Source organism: Ursus maritimus, unplaced genomic scaffold, assembly GCF_017311325.1.
Source record: "Ursus maritimus isolate PB19 unplaced genomic scaffold, ASM1731132v1 scaffold_26, whole genome shotgun sequence".
NCBI classification, from domain to species: domain Eukaryota; kingdom Metazoa; phylum Chordata; class Mammalia; order Carnivora; family Ursidae; genus Ursus; species Ursus maritimus.
Window position 1 is genome coordinate 39732592 of NW_024425119.1, and position 19048 is coordinate 39751639.

General features: G+C 54.2%; 2 protein-coding genes across 2 annotated transcripts; one reads left to right on the plus strand and one right to left on the minus strand.

Annotated features, from left to right (window-relative positions):
* Window positions 1-8057: 8057 nt before the first annotated feature.
* Window positions 8058-14402, plus strand: LOC103675460 (trophinin associated protein). The gene is made up of 15 exons (XM_040642403.1): window positions 8058-8152; window positions 8402-8556; window positions 8660-8831; window positions 9358-9515; window positions 9605-9742; window positions 9932-10014; window positions 10518-10570; window positions 11049-11161; window positions 12023-12139; window positions 12246-12329; window positions 12429-12488; window positions 12719-12844; window positions 12976-13609; window positions 13884-14077; window positions 14261-14402. Exons 2-15 carry the CDS (start codon window positions 8413-8415, stop codon window positions 14306-14308), a joined length of 2124 nt encoding a protein of 707 aa, XP_040498337.1. The 5' UTR covers window positions 8058-8152; window positions 8402-8412; the 3' UTR covers window positions 14309-14402.
* Window positions 14403-15778: 1376 nt separating this feature from the next.
* Window positions 15779-18669, minus strand: C1QL4 (complement C1q like 4). Its single transcript, XM_008704743.2, has 2 exons — window positions 18133-18669; window positions 15779-15958 (listed from the first exon to the last, which is right to left on the minus strand). Exons 1-2 carry the CDS (start codon window positions 18667-18669, stop codon window positions 15779-15781), a joined length of 717 nt encoding a protein of 238 aa, XP_008702965.2.
* Window positions 18670-19048: the final 379 nt, after the last annotated feature.

The window sequence follows — 19048 nt, forward strand, 5'->3', positions numbered from 1 at the left end:
GCACCAGATGTGGCGGGCACGTGGGCAGGAGTGCTGGACCCCGGGGAGGTGGCCACTATTGCAGCAGGGATCATTCCTGAGGGGTGATTTCCACCTGCAGTGGGTGGAAAGAGCTCTGTTATCTGCATTGCAAAGAGCAGAGACTAACCAGACATCTCAGGCAAAGGGGAGTGAATTGTGAGCTTGCACCTGGAAACGAGGGGACTGAGAATTGCAGCTACTGGGGGTGGAGTGGGAGCGGCTTCACAGGAACCCAGAAACGTGTGCGTGACCTGGCCTTCCAGGAAGAATGGACTCTGCAGCCCCCCAGGCCCCACCGAGCCTGAGAAGTGACAGAAAGGCCCCTCGGCAGCAGGAGAACACTGCTCCCTGATGGAGGGTCCTACTGCTTCTGCGGCTCCTGTCACCATGAGCGAACGCCCTCATCCTCCACCCTGGCTTTTGCTTCTCATAGTTCCTTCTTACTCATGGCTTCAGTGGTCCTATGGCCTCCAGGGCCTAATAGCCATGGCATGCTGACTTCTGGGGCTCTCTTTGGTTCTGCTTTCACTTCCTTTCACAGAAGATGCCCACTTTACTACCCTTAGCAGATTAATTGATATTTCCCATTCCCTCTGTGAGACAGACCAACAAATGTCCAAAACACTGAGCTCTTGGGGCCGAAAGGCTGCTCTCGCCCCCTGTGCACTTCCGCTCCCACCGATTAACAAATGGTGATAAATGAGTGACAATTGTTGTCTGTATTTGTTCCTAAACCTGTTTTGTCACATAATCCCACAGTTTAAGCAAATGTTTTTTTTAACTCATCAAAGAATGTGAAAAGTACCATTTTTATTTTAACAGTAGCATGGTGATTAAGAATCTGCATTTAAATCTTGGATCTTGGAGCACCTGGGTGGCTCAGATGGTTGGGCGTCTCCCTTCGGCTCAGGCCATGATCCCGGGGTCCTGGGATCGGGCCCTGCATCAGGCTCCCTGCTCGGCGGAGAGCCTGCTTCTCCCTCTCCCTCTACTGTTCCCCCTGCTTGTGCTCTCTCGCTCTGTCAAAAGGATAAATAAAATCTTTAAAAAAAATCTTGAATCTTTACTTGCTAGATGCATGAAAGATCTATCTAGCGTCTTTCTCTGGGAAAGATACTTGGCCTGTCTTTGCCTCAGTTTCCTCATCTGTAAAATGGAGACAACTACAGCAAGCTAATTCACAGGATTGTTGTGAAGCATAAATGAGATGATTCATGCAGGGTTGAACGGTCTTGGCCATACCGTGGGCAGGAGAACGAGGGGGCATGGTTCAGAGTATGGCCTCCCAGATGGCTTCCCTCAGCAAGGTGGCCTGGGACGGTTCTAAATTATAAACCAAGGATCGCAGCTGAGTTATTCTTCCATCGTATAAACATCACAGTGTTTTTTTTCCATTTTAAGGGGACAGCTTGATACTGCACAGCTTCATACTGTCTTAATTTCCTATTACTGTTGCAACAAATTACCACAAACATAGTGGCTTAAAACAACACACTTATTATCTTCCAGTGCTGGCGGTTAGAAGTCTAAAATGGGATGACAGAGCTGTGTTCCCAGTGGAAACGCTAGAGAAGCCTTATTCAGCTTCTAAAGACTGTCCACATTCGGTGGCCTGTGGCCCTCTTCCATCTTCAAAGCCAGCGACCCCCTCACTGATCCCTGCTTGCCTCTGGTAAGGATCCTTGTCATTACATGGGGCACACCCAGACAATCCAGCATCATCGCCCCATCTCAAAACCTCTCATTTACACCATTAACGTCCCTTTGCCATGTAAGAAAATAGTCAACAGGTTGTGGGCATTGGGATGCGGACAGGGGAAGGCGTTGTTACGCTTACCACGGTCTGCCCTCTGGCCTCCAAAGATTCATGTTGGTCTCATCTACAAAATATATTCACCCCCTTTCCGGGTTCCCCAAAATCTCAACCCGTTACAGCGTCAGCTGAAGGGCAAACTCTCATCGAGATGTCATCAGCTCAGAAGTCTCAAATCTCATCACTTCACATCTACGTTAAGTGTGGGTGAGATTCTGGGTATAATGGACCCTGGGGGGGTGGGGGAACTCCTCTCCCTCCGTGGACTTGTGACACTGGAAAACAAATAATCTGTTTCCTAAGATACAACGGTGGGACAGGCAGAAGGAAAGAGCCACAGACATTCCCATCCAGAAAGGGAGAACTGGAAAGGAAAAAGGAGGTTGTGAAGCAAATTTAAAATCCACCTGGCAAAACAACATAAGGTTTCAAGGCCTAGGAATGCTCTTCCGTGCCCCCCCCCCCGACCCCGGCCTTGCTTTCCGGCTTCACTGTCTGGCCTTGGAATCAGCATTCCTCTCAAGTGTGTTTTCAGCTTTTCGTTTCCCAGGTGTAGAATCTGGGGTGGGGGGTCCAACGGCTCTCTTCCGTTTTACCCTCTCTCTGGCTCTTTCAGCACAAGCTGCCGGTATCTCTGTTTACAAGGCGTTCTCGAGAACCGTGTGGATCTCCCGTGTTTGGCTCTGGGATTCCCTCCATTGAACAAGAGACGCCTCCGCCGGTCTTTTTCGACAATCCCATTTCTATGCTTGGTTTCTGCTGACGTGGCTGAGGAATCCGTGGGTCCCAGGGCTAATCTCTCCAAAGGGGCCTCCGTGTGAGTGAGCACTCTGACCTTTGATCCTTCCTAGGCCCTGGCAGGAGATGGTCCAGGGACTTCCCCGGATTTCTCCTCAGGGCACGCCGCCCTCCCAGCGAATGGCCTCATTTCAGCACTGTTTGCAATCTGGGTAGGCTGACAATTTCTAAAATACCAGTTCTGACACCTTTTTTTGCCTCTTTCCTCTCAGATTTTACGATAAGCAAGAAAAAAAATCCAGCCACGCCTTCCACACCTGGCAACACAGATAAAAACCCCAGCTCGCCCTCACAAAGTCTGCTTTCCACATAAATGTCAAGCACAATTCTGCTAAGCTTTCTGCTGCTGTATGAAAAATACCTCCTTTCCTCCAACCATCAATAACATACTCCTCATTGCCTTCTGAGCCTTTGATGCCGCAGCCCCTTTCGCGGCCGTATTTCACCCGTCTGTTCCTGGTGAGGTAGGTATTCTGTTCCGTGCTCGCTCCACCCCCCCCCCCAGCCCTCCCTAGCAAATTGCAACATTCCTATTTCTGCTAACAGTCTATTCGAGGCAAGCTGGGCTTCTCCTATCATCCTCCTCAGAGTTATTCCAGACTCTACCCATTACCTAATTCCAAAGGCATGTCCACACTCTCAGGTACCGGTTTCAATAGCACCCATTTCCAGATCCCCAAACCTGCATCGGTCAGGGTTCAACCAGAGACGCGGAACCAGCAGGAGATACATGTTAAGAGATCTGTGGCAGGGAACTAGACCACACGATTGTGGGGGGGCTTGCCGGGCAGGTTCAAAGGCTGTAGGGCAGGCCAGGAGGCAGGGGGGACTGCCGCCGTCCCGCACAGGTGGGAGCTGCGCCCACGGGTCCCCCAGGTGGAACGTCATGTTCGTCAAGGAAGCCCCAGCTCTGCCCCGAAGGCCTTGCAGCTGATCAAATCCGGCTAACCCAGCTGATCCAGGATAATCTCCCTTAAAGTTCACTGATTGTGGATTTAATCACATCTAGAAACCTTCACAAGAATGCCTACACTCGTGTTTGGGGACCGTAGCCCAAGCCAGGTCAACACACAAAACTGACCGTCGAACATCCGAATCCCTAGATTAGACAGAAAACATGTATCAACAAATGAACAAATACTTAGCTGCACCCTAAAATAAATAAACAAACAAAAAGAGTTCTTAGTGGTCCCAAAATCAAGAAATCGAGATAATTCCCCCCCCACAAAGGTCCTGTTTTATTGTTTTCAGAATAGTCTCAGAAGTCCTCAAAGAATGAAAACTCCCACAAATAACCGAATGTGGGTATTCATAGCAGCACCACTCATAGTAGCCAAAAGGTGGAAAAAATGAGAATGTTCATCAGCGGATGAATGGATAAAGAAAACGGGGTCTATCCACTCAGCGATAAAAAGGAGAGGAGTGCTTATATATGCCACGAAAGGGATGAACGTTGGAGACGTTATGCTAGGTGGAAGAAGCGAGACCCAATAGGCCACATATAGACGATTCCATGGATAGGACGGATCTGGAATAGGGAGACACAAAGCAATTGGTGGTTGCCAGGGAGTGAGGGGAGGGGAGAATGAAGAGTAACTACGTAATGGGTATGAGATTTCCTTTTTTTTTTTTTTAAGATTTTTTATTTATTTATTTGACACACAGAGAGCCAGCCAGCGAGAGAGGGAACACAAGCAGGGGGAGTGGGAGAGGAAGAAGCAGGCTCCCAGCGGAGGAGCCCGATGTGGGGCTTCATCCCAGAATACTGGGAGCACGCCCTGAGCCAAAGGCAGACGCTTAATGACTGAGCTACCCAGGCTCCCCGTGTCCCAGAGAAATTCTTGAACAGGTTCACAGGGGACCATTTAAGAAGACAATTTTCTAGCACTGTTCATAGAAGTGGGGAATGGGTAAGTAAAGTGTGAGGGATGTCTATCATGGAATCCTGTGCAATTGTTGCAAGCAACGAACTAGATTAAGTACAACAATAAGGATGGATCCTAGAAACAGAGTTGGCTGAGAAAAAGTAAAGCCAAAATCATAGGGTAATGCCACTTATGCGAATTAAAAACATAGCCTAGGGGCGCCTGGGTAGCGCAGTCGTTAAGCGTCTGCCTTCGGCTCAGGGCATAACGGCGTTATGGGATCGAGCCCCACATCAGGCTCCTCGGCTGGGAGCCTGCTTCTTCCTCTCCCACTCCCCCTGCTTGTGTTCCCTCTCTCGCTGGCTGTCTCTCTGTCAAATGAATAAATAAAATCTTTAAAAAAAAACCCAAAACATATAGCCTAAACAAACTGTAGTAGATTGAATAATGACCCACTCCCCAAGATGGCCATGTCCTAATCCCCTGAATCTGTGATTATTACTTTGTATGGCAAAAGGGATTTTACAGATGTGACTAAGGACCTTGAGATGAAGAGGTTATATTGGATTATATGGGTCACCCGATGTTATCACAAGGGTCCTCATAAAAGAGAAGCAAGAGATCACTGTGAGTAGTCGATGTGATGACAGAAGCAGAGGTTAGAGTGAGGGAAGAGGAGGCCACAAGCTAAGGAATTCTGGCAGCCCTTAGAAGCTGGAAAAGGAAAGAAATGGGCTCGCCCCTGAAGCCTCCAGGAGGCGCTCTGCCAACACCTCGATTTTAGACTTTTGATCTCCAGATCCGTAAAAGAACAAACGGGCGCTGTTTTAAGCCACTACATTTGCAACAATTTGTTACAGCCGCATTAGGAAACTCATCTACAACCTTACGTGTTTTGTAAGCACACATTCATAGTCAAGAACTTCTACCAGTCACATTAGAGTGCTGTCTATAGGGCAGAGGAATAGGAAAGAAATAAGGGGTATGTGTGACAGAATAAAACGAGAGAGGTGGCTCGCATCTCCCAGAGGTCTAGCGAAGACAAACAGAAGGAGGTCGCTCTGACCGCTCTGCAGAACACAGGTTGGGTGCTCTGATAGGCATGGCAGAGTTTCTGGACGTTGGCTCTTTTAAAGACTTCTCTGATACGAAAATCAGTCTCCCTTGTACCTTGATTCTGTGAAGGTGATGCCCTGAGGAGCAGGCATAAATATTTTGGTCATTGAAAGGTGTATCCTCTTGGTAAATCACTCCGTTTCTCTTATGAATTTGATTAGTATGAGTCAGCTCCTAGATCTACGCTGGGTAGCCTGACAAACTCACGTTTCCAGGTTTGTGGAGCTGAGGACCAGACCTGCGTTGTCCTGACTACCTTAAACTCCTGTAAAGTCACTATACAGCCAACCTCCATCCTGGCACCTCTCCGTCTTTCAGACTTTGGCCTTCTTTCTCCCTATACCCCAGACACCTAGCTAAGGGCTTTACCCACAGGAGGTGCACAATGCTCGTTAGTATCCATCCCTGTGGGTCTAGTGGCTAGACTCTGGCACCTTCACAGTGCCTGTCAGTGGAAGGAGGGGACTTTCTTTCCCTCAACTGCAACCACCTTTCTAGTTTTATTTCCTACTCTTTCCTACATTCCCTCTACCCCTAAGAGCTCACTATTCTCTGAACACTCCATGTTCTCCCACGGTTTTTTGTTTTGTTTTGTCTTTGTAGAACAGCCTTCTCTCTTTTAAAGAGGAAGTTCAAATAACACTTCTTGGAGGTCTTCTCTCACTTCATGCATTCATTTGATCAATTATTCATCCCTCCATTGACTCATTCAACAAATACTGAGCACTTTACAAGGCAGGCACAAAGGAAGGCATTGAAAATATGATGGTAAGCCAAAAATAAAAGGTCATCACCCTCATGGAGGTCTAGCAGGGGATCACATTTAATAAACACAATGTATTATGTTCACATTGATGAATAATCAATTGCCAACTGAGACACATGCTCTGAAGAAACAGTGTTCTCTGAGACCACGGAACCAAGGAATCTTTTTTAAAATGAGGGCGGGTTGTGAGTAGAGGGGTTCAAGGAAGGCCTCTAAAGGAAGTAACAGTGAGTATCAATTTGGAGGATGAATAGGCAAAGTGGAAGCAACACAGGCATTCCAGACAGAGAGACTAGAGGGAACGGGAGGAGTTGGAGGAATTGAAGGAGGCCATGAAGTTGGGAGAGCAGAGAGTAAGATGGGGAGTGTGAGTGAGGAACTGTCAAGGCACAGTGGTAACATGACCAGATTTGCAATTTTGGAAAGATTACTCTAGCTGCTGTATGGTGAATGTATTCAAGTGGAGAGCAAGAGAGAATGGCGGGTGGGACACTCCTGCAATCCTCTAGGTGAGATTAGGGTGGATTAGGGTGGTGGTAATGAAGAGGAAAACATGAATTGCAAAGATATGAAAAGTAGTAAGAGGGAAAGAGGTTTTAAGGGGAGGGAAAGAGGAGCTGGAGAATAACTCCTGGTTCTTGGCTTGAGTAATGGAATTGGCGGTAGTCAGGGAGAAAATCTACCGGATCCTGTACACTTGAAACCATCGCCCAGTTTCCCAACATCCATTAGAGGTCACCACCCCATTGTAACCAGGGTATTCTAGGTTCCCTCAGTTTCACACCCCTGCCTGCCAATAACAGGCAGGTGACACCCCTCTCCCCAGTCCTCCAGGCCTGTTCTGCTGAATGAATAAGACTGTTTGAGTCTTCTTTCTTATCTGCAAAATGGAGACCACACCTCACCGGGTTGTGAGGCTCCTGTGAGAAAAAGATGGTTTGTTTATTTACGATTTATTTATTTACCCAGAGAAAGTGGCGGGGCAGGGGCTGCAGAGAGGAAGGAGAGGGAATTTCAAGAGGACTTTCCACTGAGTGCAGAGCCCCACGTGGGGCTCGATCTCACAACCCTGAGATCATGATCTGAGCAAAAATCAACAGTGGAGGCTTAACCAACTGAGCCACCCAAGTGCCCAAAGATGGTTTCTTTTTATTTTTATTATTGTTAGCCTCAGTTCTATTCCCTCCAGCCCTCTGTCCGTTTGGAGGCACCTTCCTCCTCCCAGGCACAAAGTGCAGAAGACGTTTCCTATACGTGTCTGGAACTGCGTCCCCAGCGTTTCAGCCGCTCTCTGGTCAGAGTCGGGTCTGGGGATCCCACCAGCCTCCAACACCGTTAGCCTCTTTCAGGACCACCAGCCCTTCTCACAAACCCGCGAGAGGAAGCCCTCTCCTAGCAGTCCCGAGACCTCGCGAGAGTAGGCAGCGCCCGTTGTGGCTGGGACTCGGAGCGCCACGCCTTCCCCGGCCTCTGAACGCCCTCCTCCTTTCCCTTTCCCCGCCTCCCACCCCGCGCTCCGCTCTCGGATTGGCTGACTGAGTCGGGTCAGTTTTTTCCTGGCCAGAAAGCGGCTCGACAACTAGTCCTTCTTCTGGCCCCGCCTCCGAAGCCTGTGGATTGGACTGCTCAGCCAGGTGTCACGCGCCTCCGCCGGAGCGCGGAAGAGCCAATCAGGCGCTCGGCGTATTTTACAAACTGGGGAAGTAGCTGCAGCTGAAGCCAGTCAAGAAAAAGCGAATGAAGTGGTAGTGAGCCCGAGTGGTTCCGAGGAAGGTGCGGCACGGAGATCTTGGAGGGAATGGCGGCTGCGGGGCTCACAGGGAGGAGAGGCAGCTCGGGGTCTTGGAGCGAAAGAGTAGGATCGGGGTGCCTGGAGGGAGCGGCTTCCTGGAGCGGCCTTGGAAGCATCAGGTCTTCTAGGCACATGGGTTTGGGCGGAGGTGAGGGCTTCAGGAATGTCAGAACTCAAGCTCCGAACTGGCCGACCTTTGATCTCAGGTCCTGCTTTCCTCCCCATCTCAGTTGTAGCAGTCATGACCACCCTCCAAGCCACGAAGAATCCTGTCCTCAGGGGTGTATCTCCTACCCCTAGCAAGATTCCCGTACGCTCTCAGAGACGCCCGCCTCTCCCCACAGTCAAACCCTGCGCCCTGGACCAGGAGAACCAAGACCCAAAGGTAAGAGGGGACTGGTGGGTGAAGACAGTAGCTGCAAGCAGACAGCCCATACCACCAATGCACCCCAAAGCTGAGCCCCAGTTTTTGTGCTCCCCTCCCCCAGAGATTGATGCAGAAGCTCAGCCTCGACTCAGCAGGCCCCGGTCCAAAAGTCACACATCAAACAGAGAAATCAGAGAGATCAGTGGGGAGCACTCAGCTCCAGAACCCCTTGGAGGAACTGAGGCCTAGCCCTGGGGGACAAAATGTGGGGCCTACGTGCCCTCCCCAGACAGGTACCTGTTGGAGGCTTGAAAACACGCAGCCTCCTTGTGTGGGCTTGGGGGAGTGGCTGGGTGCGGTGGGGTTTGGGACCTTTCCACTACTCTGGTCTTCTGCTGACTGTAAGAGTCCTGGACTCTGCTCCTGGACAACTCTCTACCCCTAGAGGTCCTCGCATTCTTTCAACAAAATGGTATCTCTTCTAAAGCCTTTTCCAGCTCCCTCAGTCCCAATCAATTGCTCTGTGTTCTCATACTTGGCAGCATTTCTTTCATAGCGTGTCTGTGCTTTGGCTCCAGCCTGTCACCTCTCTATAGTTTGATGGTAACTTCTTGAGAATGGGGGCTGTCTCCTTCATCTCTGAGCCCCAGTGCCTAGAATAGTGTCTTACATAAAGTAAAGTTCTATGAACTTTGGTGAGCTGAATTCGATAATATGGGTCTCTTCAGCTCACTCGTGATCCTCAAGGTGACCAGGCTTCAGCCCCTGGCCCCCTCAGCCTTCCTCCTTCTTACCTTTCCTTCTCCTCTTCTCTTGCAGAGGCTCCAGGGACCATAGAGTTTGTGGCTGACCCTGCAGCCCTGGCCACCATCCTCTCAGGTGAGGGGGTGAAGAGCTGTCGCCTAGGGCGCCAGCCCAGTCTGGCTCAGAGAGTGCTGATTCGAGGGAGCCAGGGAGGCACCATCCGTAGGGGCCAGGTAATAAGACAGGGTATGAGGAAATCAGGCTGGTGTGGACTGAGGAGGGAATCCTGAGCCTGTGCTGATAGCCTCATTTGTGGTGTCAGGGTGCCCGGGCCTCTGCATATTTAGCCCCTAGAACCCCTGCCCACCGACTGGACCCTGCCAGGGCTTCCTGCTTCTCGAGGCTGGAGGGACCAGGACCCCGAGGCCGGACCTTGTGTTCTCAGAGGCTAGAGGCTCTGGTGAGTGCCCTGAGGGGCTGATGCTCAGTGTTTCTGTGAGCTCCTTCCTGGGACAGAGCTGGCCCTTAGCGGGGAAGAGACCTCCTGACGAGCCAGAGCGGTTGTGGGGGTTGATGGGGCTGATGGTGAGGCCTGAAGGTTTGCGGCCCACCTCTGACTCTGCTGTTTTCTCTTGCTCCCATGGGTCAGATTCAACCTTCAGGACCTTCCTTTCACCCCTCTGCTCACCCCAGTTTCCAGGAGCTAAGAAGAGTGACAGGTGGCAGCAGCCGGTGAGGAGAAGAGGATCATTTGGAAAAGAATGATCCAATGTCTGATATAGGGGTCCCTCAGAGCTAGAGTTTTCTGGTAGCTTTAAGACTTTCCAGCAACCAAGGAGGGGAAGGGGAAAATTGTAACTGCCCAGGGTGAATCCTTGGAATAGGGTTCAGGCCTCCTCAGCCAGGCCTCAGTATGACATCAGTTTTTTTCAGGTTGTGGGGGAAGAAGGAACAGAAATGAGAAAAGCTGTCTCTTTTGTTTAGTGGCTAGAGCATAGACTGTGGCAACAAATGGGATTTGGGTTTGACTCCTGACTCTTAGCACTTACTAGACTGAGCTTGCCTGAACCCCCAAGCCTCTGTTTCTTTAATCTGTCCAATGAAGATAACGTTTGTATCATTAGAGGTGGTTGTGCAAAGACTTAAATGAGATGACATTTGTAAAGCACTTAGCAAAGTGCCCAGCTCATATTCAGTACGCAGTGACTGCTAGCTGCTGTCCTTATTGTCGTCAGGACTTCAGTGAGCCAGAACTCAGGATTGCTCCTGGAGACCCCAGTCCAGTCCGGTGAGTGTGTCTGGCCACAGGGAGAAAACAGGGGCAGATGGGCTGCCTGAAGTTGGGAGCAAGACAGGAGAAAGCTCAGCAGGTGGGGGTGTGGGGCTCAAGGGGAGGGCCACATCAGAAGGAGCCGCAACAGAAGGGACCTTGATAGGCCAGAGGTTGCCCAGTTGCACTTGGGTCAAAGGAGGTGGTCCCCACTTCCACCCTTTCTCTGCCACTTCCTATAAGATTTACCTTCCACTCACTGTTCTGTCCTCAGCTCTAAGAGCCATCATCACACCCCTTGCCCGCTTGGGGTGTTCAGATTAATAAGTGATTACTGAGATAGTGCTGGGCTCCAAGGGGATGTGGAATAGGTGCCCACCCCTGATGGTACAGTGGGGGCCGTCAAACTGGCATCCCCTCTTTGGAGGTTGCAAAACCCTGTGCCAGACGTTGGTGTATGTTCGAGCACTACAACAAACTTCCTGTCTCCTCCTAGCTCCCTCTCTCCCTGAAGGAGAACATGAGGTTTCTACTCGCTCAGATGAAGGAGGAGGGGGCCCCCTAGGTCTGGCCCAGCGGGTACCATTAAGAGAGATAACCCACACCAGGGTGAGATGAGGCCCTTCTGGGATGGGGGGAGGCAGGGGAGATGTTTGGGAGAATTCTCTGGCACTGGCCAGCATGGAGGATTGTGGGTGGGCCTCGGGATGTTAACTGAATCTGTGTTTGCCCCATGGGCTCAAGTCCTGAGTAGGACTAGTCTCTGCTTAGCAGCTGTCTGGAGCCTGGCGCTGAGAGGTCACAGTCTGGTATATATTTGTATCGCACATCAGATCAGTGCTGGGAGGGAGACAGATCTGACATTCATTGACTGCACAAGTGTTTATTGACCAGTTACTGTGTACCAAGTAGTACTCCAGGTTCTGGATACACAGTAGCAAATAAGTTTACGTTCTAGAAGGGGGAGACCAAAATAATAATAATAATAAAAAATAAATAATAATAATAATAAACAAACCCATATGTAAAACATATAGCCTGTCAGTTGGTGATGAGTGAAAAGAAAGTAGACCCTGAAGGGGGTGTGGAAGTAGGGGAGGGGTATTGCAATTTCATTGAGAAGATGACATTTAAGTGAAGACCATAAGGAGTTGGGGAAGTGAATGGAGCAGATATCTGGGGGAAGAATGTTCCAGGCCAATTGAAATGCAGATGCAAAGGCCTTGAATAAGGAGGACAACAGGAAGTGAGGGTCAGGTGATGGCAAGATCTGACTGGGGAAGGATTTACAAATCAGCGTGAGGCCTCAGCTCTTCCCTGGAATCCGTGGAAAGCCATGGGGAGGGATGATGAACAAGGGAGAGACAGAATTTGACTAGGTCTTAAAGGAATCCCACTGGCTGCTGTAATGAGGAGATGTGGGAACGCAGAGGCAGAGCAATCACTCATCCACCTTGTTCCTCCCCACAGGACAGCAACGCCTCCCACCCGATACCCTCCCCTGGCCGTGTGGTGCCACCTTCCATCACCCATCCATCACCCTTTGGACGGGCTCAGCGTGTACCGTCTCCTAGCCCCTCAGCTCCAGTTTGTATCCAGTACTCCGGGGGGCTGGGTGAGGGCAGAACGTTCTGGCTGGGGTCCCTGCCAGGTCTGGATTTTGCTCCTGTTCAGCAACCCCCTCTCTCCCCAGGCCTCGTATTCCGTCTTGCGACGTCTTGCCATGCGTCCCAAAACCCAGTTCACACCCATCTTATCGGCCCCCAGAGTTCAGCAGGTAAGAGAGAGCAGGGGAGGTAGCTGACCTAGGCCAGGGCGGGGGAGGAAGGGAATGGACGTGTACAGGGAGAGTTACAATGTCTCCCTTCTGTCCCAGGCCCAGGGTTTGAGGGGCCTCTCCCCTCAGTCGTGCCCTGAAGAGCCTGCCCTGCCCTGGGTAAGTATCTGAAGTCTTTCCTTGCTGAGATCCCAGCAGACTGAGGCCAGTGGGCTTTCTGGAAAAGCTACCAACTCTCCAACTCCCCGTGCTCCCCTGCTGCCCCTCCTAATCTAAGTTCAGGGCCTCTCGACTAACCGGACCCCTTCCTCATGAGGGTGGGATCAGACCGATCTTCTTCCTGCCCCACACGGGCTTCCTCACACAGCCCCTCTCCTCTCCCGTGGCAGGAGCAGATTGCAGTCCGATTATTTGACCAGGAGAGTTGTATAAGGGTGCAGGAGGGGCCGGGGAAAGCCCCTGTGGCAACTCCCCACCCCGGTACAACCCCCAAGCTCCAGGAGCTGAAGATGCAGGTGGGTGTGTGGGGGCAGCAGCTTTGATGCCTGATTGACAGAGGAGAGGAGAGGATGGGAGCCGGGCAGTGTGGGTGGAGGCTTGAACCCCCACCTTGACATCACCCTGGGTTCTCGTCTCCTCCCCACAGCGCATCAATATCCTGCAGCAGCTGTTGCGAGAGGAGGTAGAAGGGCTCACTGGGGACAAGTGTGCCCCCCTTAATGGAGGCTCCTCTCTGGATATGGTTGAACTTCAGCCCCTGCTGGCTGAGATTTCTAGAACCTTGAGTGCCCCAGAGCAGAATTCAGGGGCCTTACACCTTCCCGGACTGTCACAGCGCTCGGAGCTACCAGAGCCCTGTCTTCCAGCGGAGGGTGGGGAAGCGCAGCCCTGCCCAGGAGCAAAGCTGGGGCTAGCTCAGCCCTGCCCTCCAGCAGAGCCAGGGCCCCCAGAGTCCAGCCCTAGGAGGGAGCCTGGGATACCAGAACCCTCTGCCCAGGAACAGCCTGAGGTATCAGAGCCCTGCCCTCCAGTAGAGCCCGGATGCCTGCAGGCAGACTCCCACAGGCAGGCTGGACTCCTCGAGCCCTCCCCTAGGATAGAGCCGGGGACATCAGAGGCCGGCTCCCTGGAACCTAGAAGTGCAGAGTCCAGCCCGCAGCCCTGCTGCAGTCCGTGGGCTCCAGCGACCACTAGTCTGATCTTCTCCTCCCAACGCCCGCTTTGTGCCAACCCCCCTATTCACTCACTCCAGTCTCAGAGGCCCCCAACAGGCCAGGCAGGTAAGGAGTGGGTCAGAAGGGATTACGAACAAAGGAGGTCCTCATCTCCCACCAGGAGCGGGACCCCTACTTTGCCCCAGGTGGTCCCAGGCTTTCTTTTCCCCACCTACCCTGCCCCAGCCTGGCGCTCCTTCGGAAAGAAGGGAGGGCTTGCACCTCAAGCTCCGGGCTCCTACTTGGCTTGGCCCCTGGTGGGGGAGTGGGAAAGGGCCGTACATGGTGGGAGTATAGGACTCCAGAGCCTGCCCTGAAGTCTCTGGCCCTCGGCCCTCAGGTCCCAGCAATCTTGCCCCTCGAACCCTGGCCCTGAGGCAGCGCCTCAAAGCATGTCTGACTGCCATCCACTCCTTCCACGAGGCCCGTCTGGATGATGAGTGTGCCTTCTACACCAGCCGAGCCCCACCCTCGGGCCCCACCCGGGTCTGCACCAACCCGGTGGCCGCGTTACTTGAATGGCAGGATGCCCTGGTGAGCCCCCCATCCACAGCCAGGCTGTGCCTGCACAGCGCGCCTGTGGAAAAGAGGGCGGTGCGTGTGCTGGGGAGGGGCGGGGGCGGAGGGCCAGCCTCTGCTCCTTTGCAGGGGTCATTGGGGAAGGGTTGGCTACCATGTCAAGGATGGCTGGGCTGTGACAGTCTTTTCTCTCTCCAGTGTTTTATTCCAGTTGGTTCTGCTGCCCCGCAGGACCATCTGTCATGATGCATCCACTCCTGCCTTGCCTTGCTCCTTCCTTTAGCCCGTATTTATTGTCCACCCCATGCCCTCCACCCTTCAATAAAGTTTCTCAAGTGTCCCAATGCCTGTTTCCCTCTGGGCTGATCTAGGCCAGCTACAGCTGTTGCTCTCCGGTTGCCCACACGGTGGCAGTGTCCTCCAGCTTCGAGGCAGGCCCTGGGCTCTCAGGATCCCAGGCTCCCTCACCTAGAAGCTGTCCTGAAGAGACATCCCACTCCTGCCTACCCGCCCCTCAGCAAGCTCTAGGAGAGAGAGAGAGAGAGAGAGAGAGAGAGAGAGAGTGTGTGTGTGTGTGTGTGTGTGTGTGTGTGTGTGTGTGTTGGCGGTGTGGGGGATGGCAAATCTGGACCTTTGTGGACGTGCTCTTCTTACTATTTGAGATCAGTGTCCCTCCCAGGAGCCATCAGCAACTCCCTCCTCCCCTAGAGCTCTTCTTACAGCCCCCCTGCATCAGACAGTGAGCAGAAAGCACCAGGCCCCCCGTTTCTGTGCAATCCCCCCTTGTTAGTGTCATGCTGGCCGTTGTTTCCCTACAGGAGGCTCTCCGGAAGCTGATACCCTCCCTTGCCATATCAGAGTAGAGGCCCTGGGCTACTCCCCTCCTCTTCCCCCCAGAGACAGGCCTTGCCGGGTAATAAGTAAACCTTTGCCTCTGGGAGACAGTGATAGGGCCAGAGTCCTTGAGAGGAGTGAGGGAAAGGGTCAGCCATTCTCCCCCGTTCTGGGCACCAAGTTCAGAAGCACACACATTCTTCAACTTCACTTTATTGGAAGAGGCAACAGCAGCTGTAGCCCCAGGGTCTAGGCAGGATGGGGGTGAAATAGGGACTGTACAGAGTGAGTTTTAAATGCTACGAAAGACTTCACTGGTTCCTCCAGTTCACAAGAAGGCTGCTAGGCCGGAGCCTGGAGCCTGAAAATGGAGATGAAGGGAGGAGAGGATGGCGAGAGAAAGTTGTGGTGACAGGGGACAAGTGCCAGAAAAACGTTTCCTCTCCTCCCACCTTAGATGGGCTCCTGTTTCTACTCTCCACCCCCGCGCACACACGGCCACCACCAAATGCCCGGGCTTCCTTTCTGCTCACAGCTCCGGATCAGCAAAGCTGTTCCCCAGCCCCCCCGCAGTAGAGAGGGCCCGACCTCTGCCCCTCTCGGGTCAGCTTTCACAGGCGTGCACTCTGACCCCCGGGGCGGGGGGGGGGCCCTTCCCGAGCCGCTCTGCTGCTCCTCAGCCCGGCTTCCTCCTCTCCCCAGCCACTTCGACCCCGGAGCGTGGAGAGTCCACCCCGCAAGGCCGCCTCGGGAGCGGGAGGGTCCGCCCAGCAGCCAGGCTCTCAAAGGAGGGAGTGGCGCCTTGGGTGGGGTCGGCGGAAGGTGGGTGAAGAGGGGAGCGGAGGCGAAGGGCGAGCGGGGGCGCGGGGGCTGGGGCCCTGCTCAGTCTGGGTAGATGATGAAGCCCGAGAAGGTGCTGTACTTATTGGTGTTACCGCCGTGCACCTTCCCGCCGTCCAGCTTGATGAAGACTTCGTCGCCCACGTCCAGGTGCAGGATGACGCTGTTGCTGGCGTAGTCGTAGTTCTGGTCCGCGTCCTGAGCAATGGCGCTGGCCCGGACCTAGCGGGGAGGACAGAACAACCCACTCAGCCTCTGTGCGGAGCTGCGGTGGCCAGAAGCGTTGGGGGGAGTAGGTGCAGCTGGGCCTGGGAAGGCGGCGCGAGGGGAGCAGGCTGCAGGGGCTGGGCGGTGAGATGGGACAGGGAGAGGGCAGGAGATCGCTGAGCTTCCCAGGCACTGCCATTCACTAGCTGTGCGACTCGACAGGTTTCACGCCTTCTCTGGTGCTCAATTTGAGCTATAAGATGGGAGGTAATAATAGAGCCGACCTCCTAAGGTTGTTAGGATTGCATGAGTTGTTACACGTGAAGTGTGTTAGAACAGCGTTTTGCACCTAGAAAACGCTATATAGGGTTTGCTATTATTATCATTTAAACAACAAAATTAGCCTGTAGGATAATTTCTAAGATTTTGAACCCGCTCTGACGTCCACAACTTCCATTCCCTTCCCTCAGTGATAGGGCACAGGTGTGTCTGTAGCATGCAAGCAAGGGTGCCGGCCACGGGAAGGTGCAATGATGCATTCTTGCCTCTGGGTGCCCTTTCCCCTTCTACCGCTCACTGGCGCCACGACATGGGGGTCGCCTTCCGCCCCAACAGGTAATCCCTTCTTCCCTCTGGCTTCGCTGCTGGTCGCCATGGGCCGCCAGCCCCTTCCCCAACCCCCCTCTTCCTGTCCCACAGGGGCTGGTTATTAACTCATTAATTATTCATCATTATTCTAATCACTATTTACCGTCCCTAGGGCCGCAGCGCCCGCGCCGCGGAATACAGAGTGGGAGCCGCGCGGCCCCCGCCCCTCGGAAACCGGCACACTCTAGACAGACACTCGCCCCCTCCCCCTGCTCACAGATACCCTGCATAGACCACACACACCTACTCAGTGCCACATGCAGATAGACACTGCTCTATTCTCACACCTTCACACCCCGCACCCACAGACACACTCGCATCACGCACGCACACTCTCACTCCCTTACACACATACAGCTCTCACTCCCATACAGACACATACACTCTTTCCGTGGGCTCCTGGGGCGGCCCTGCTGGGAGGAGACCCCAGTGCAGTGCCTTCTAGTCCTGGAGGTGGCGCAGCCGTAGCAGGACCGGGTTCGGACCTCCAGGACCAGGTTCGGACCTCCAGGACCAGCAGGCCTGGTGCGCCACGATCAACACCACCCTATGGTGCGGGGCATTCAGAGGTCACCGCTTAGCCCCAGTCTTACACCCTGCAGCTTGTGGGGCCTCAGCGCCTGCCCCAACCCCCACCCCTGCGGCCTCTCGTTTCCTCTCTGCATGCCCCGGTTCTCCAGCTGAGTCCTTGGAGCTGTTCTCCCAAGCCAAGGTGGCAATGACTCCAACTCTGACCACAGAGGCAGGGAGCAGCAGAACCTGGAGGCCAGAGGTTGCCAGGGAAGATGTGGGGCCTACAGAACCAGGTCGGGGTCCAAAGCTTCTGCTTTATCTGTCCTTTGCCTCTTTTCCCCTCCAAATCCCTTTCATCATGCTGCCTGGCTGGACCGTGAACTGCCACACGATTTCCACCTTTGCCTACCGACTCTGTATTAGCTAAGGGTAAGGCTAGCTCTAGAATTGGTCCCAGGCCCTGGGCAAGTGTTGTCGTTTTTACCTTTTACTCGAAAATCCAAGCTGAATGCCCCCATGGGAGAACAGCTGCTGACTGCCCATTGCCAGAGACCTGGATTCCATTCTAATTCGAAGGAGCCAGATTCCAGGTAACTCACCCACCCTGAGGCTGGGAAACCGGAATGCCAAAAGGGCTGCCTCGGAAGAGAGGGTGGCCCAAGACAGGACAAGAAAAGACACTAACTGGCAGGGTGAGACACCAAAGTTTTGGTGTAGGGTTGCCTATAGTTGGAACGCGAGGTTAGCAGCTGTAGAGACATTAAGCTTCGAGTCCTGAGTTCTGAGTCTGACACCATTCCTAATGCTCAGTGAGACCCTGGCCCTGGGCAGGTCATTTCCTTTCTCTGGCCCCAATTCCTCTTCGGCTAAATGAAACAATTTATAAGTTCTTGGCAGCCTGGCGTTTCTGGACTCAGTGACGCTTTGGGGGGAGGGGTTCGAATGCAGCCCTCGGTTGCAATGAGTGCAGGGAGATTTAGAAAGCTACGGGGTCCGCTCTGGGCCTCGGTGGGGGAGGGGCACCTCACCTGTCCATTCTTCATCAGGTCGGCCCACATGCTGGTGCCGTCGCCGCCGCGCATGAGCACATGGTAAGCGAAGAAGTAGACACCTGGCATGGGGCAGGTAAACTTGCCGCTGGCCGCCTCGTAAGCGTTCCCCACGTTGGTCACCACGTCGTCGAAGCGCAGCACCTCATAACCTTCGTGTGGCCGCCGCAGACCCGCGTAGAAGGCAATGCGAGGCACGTAGCCGGCAGGGGGCGCCACCCCGCCAGGGCCGGGGCCGGGAGGACCCGGTGGACCGGGCCTGCCCGGCTCTCCTGGAGGCCCTCTGGGACCTGGGGGTCCTGGAGGCCCTCTCAGACCTGCCTTCCCGCGCCGGCCCACCTCTCCCTTGGCGCCCGGAGGGAAGGGGGGCACGGAGGCGGGCGCGCCGTCGGGTCCAGGGCCTCTCGGCCCGTGTGGGTCGCATACCATGCGGCAGCGACCCAGCATCTCATAGTGCGCCGGCCCGCGGGAGCTGTGCACCAGCAGCGGAATGGCCACCAGCAGCAGCAGCACCATGGCCACCCCGACGGCCGCGCCCGCCACCCGCTTGCGGCGGCTCAGCCGCGACGCGGCCAGGGCCAGCAGATCCTCCTCACTCTTGGGCGCAATGGCGGCGGAGGCCCGGGGCTTTCCGCGGGCCCCGGAGGCGGTGGCCGGGCCCGGGCCTGGGTCGGGACCCCCCCCCCGACGGCTGCGCCCGGCCCCCCCGCCCCTTCGGGCTCCCGCCTCAGCGGTGCCGTTCCCCAACCCTGCCGTCAAGGCGGAGGTCCCCCCCGTGGGTTGGGCCAGGGGGCTCCCGACGGTTCAAACCCGTGGTCCTCTATTACCCTCCTGTTCAGCCTAACGTTCCCGGGCGCCTGAAATCAGCGGCTTCTCGGACGGCCGGTTTCTTACA

Excerpts from the sequence above, each read along its gene's own strand:
- LOC103675460 (XM_040642403.1), top strand. The coding sequence starts at position 8,413 with ATGACCACCCTCCAAGCCACGAAGAATCCTGTCCTCAGGGGTGTATCT. Across the intron at positions 9,743-9,931 it reads CTCAGAGGCTAGAGGCTCTG|ATTCAACCTTCAGGACCTTC; the intron begins GTGAGTGCCCTG and ends CCCATGGGTCAG. Across the intron at positions 12,140-12,245 it reads CTCCTAGCCCCTCAGCTCCA|GCCTCGTATTCCGTCTTGCG; the intron begins GTTTGTATCCAG and ends CTCTCTCCCCAG.
- C1QL4 (XM_008704743.2), bottom strand. The coding sequence starts at position 18,669 with ATGGTGCTGCTGCTGCTGGTGGCCATTCCGCTGCTGGTGCACAGCTCC. Across the intron at positions 15,959-18,132 it reads ACCTGATGAAGAATGGACAG|GTCCGGGCCAGCGCCATTGC; the intron begins GTGAGGTGCCCC and ends CCTCCCCGCTAG.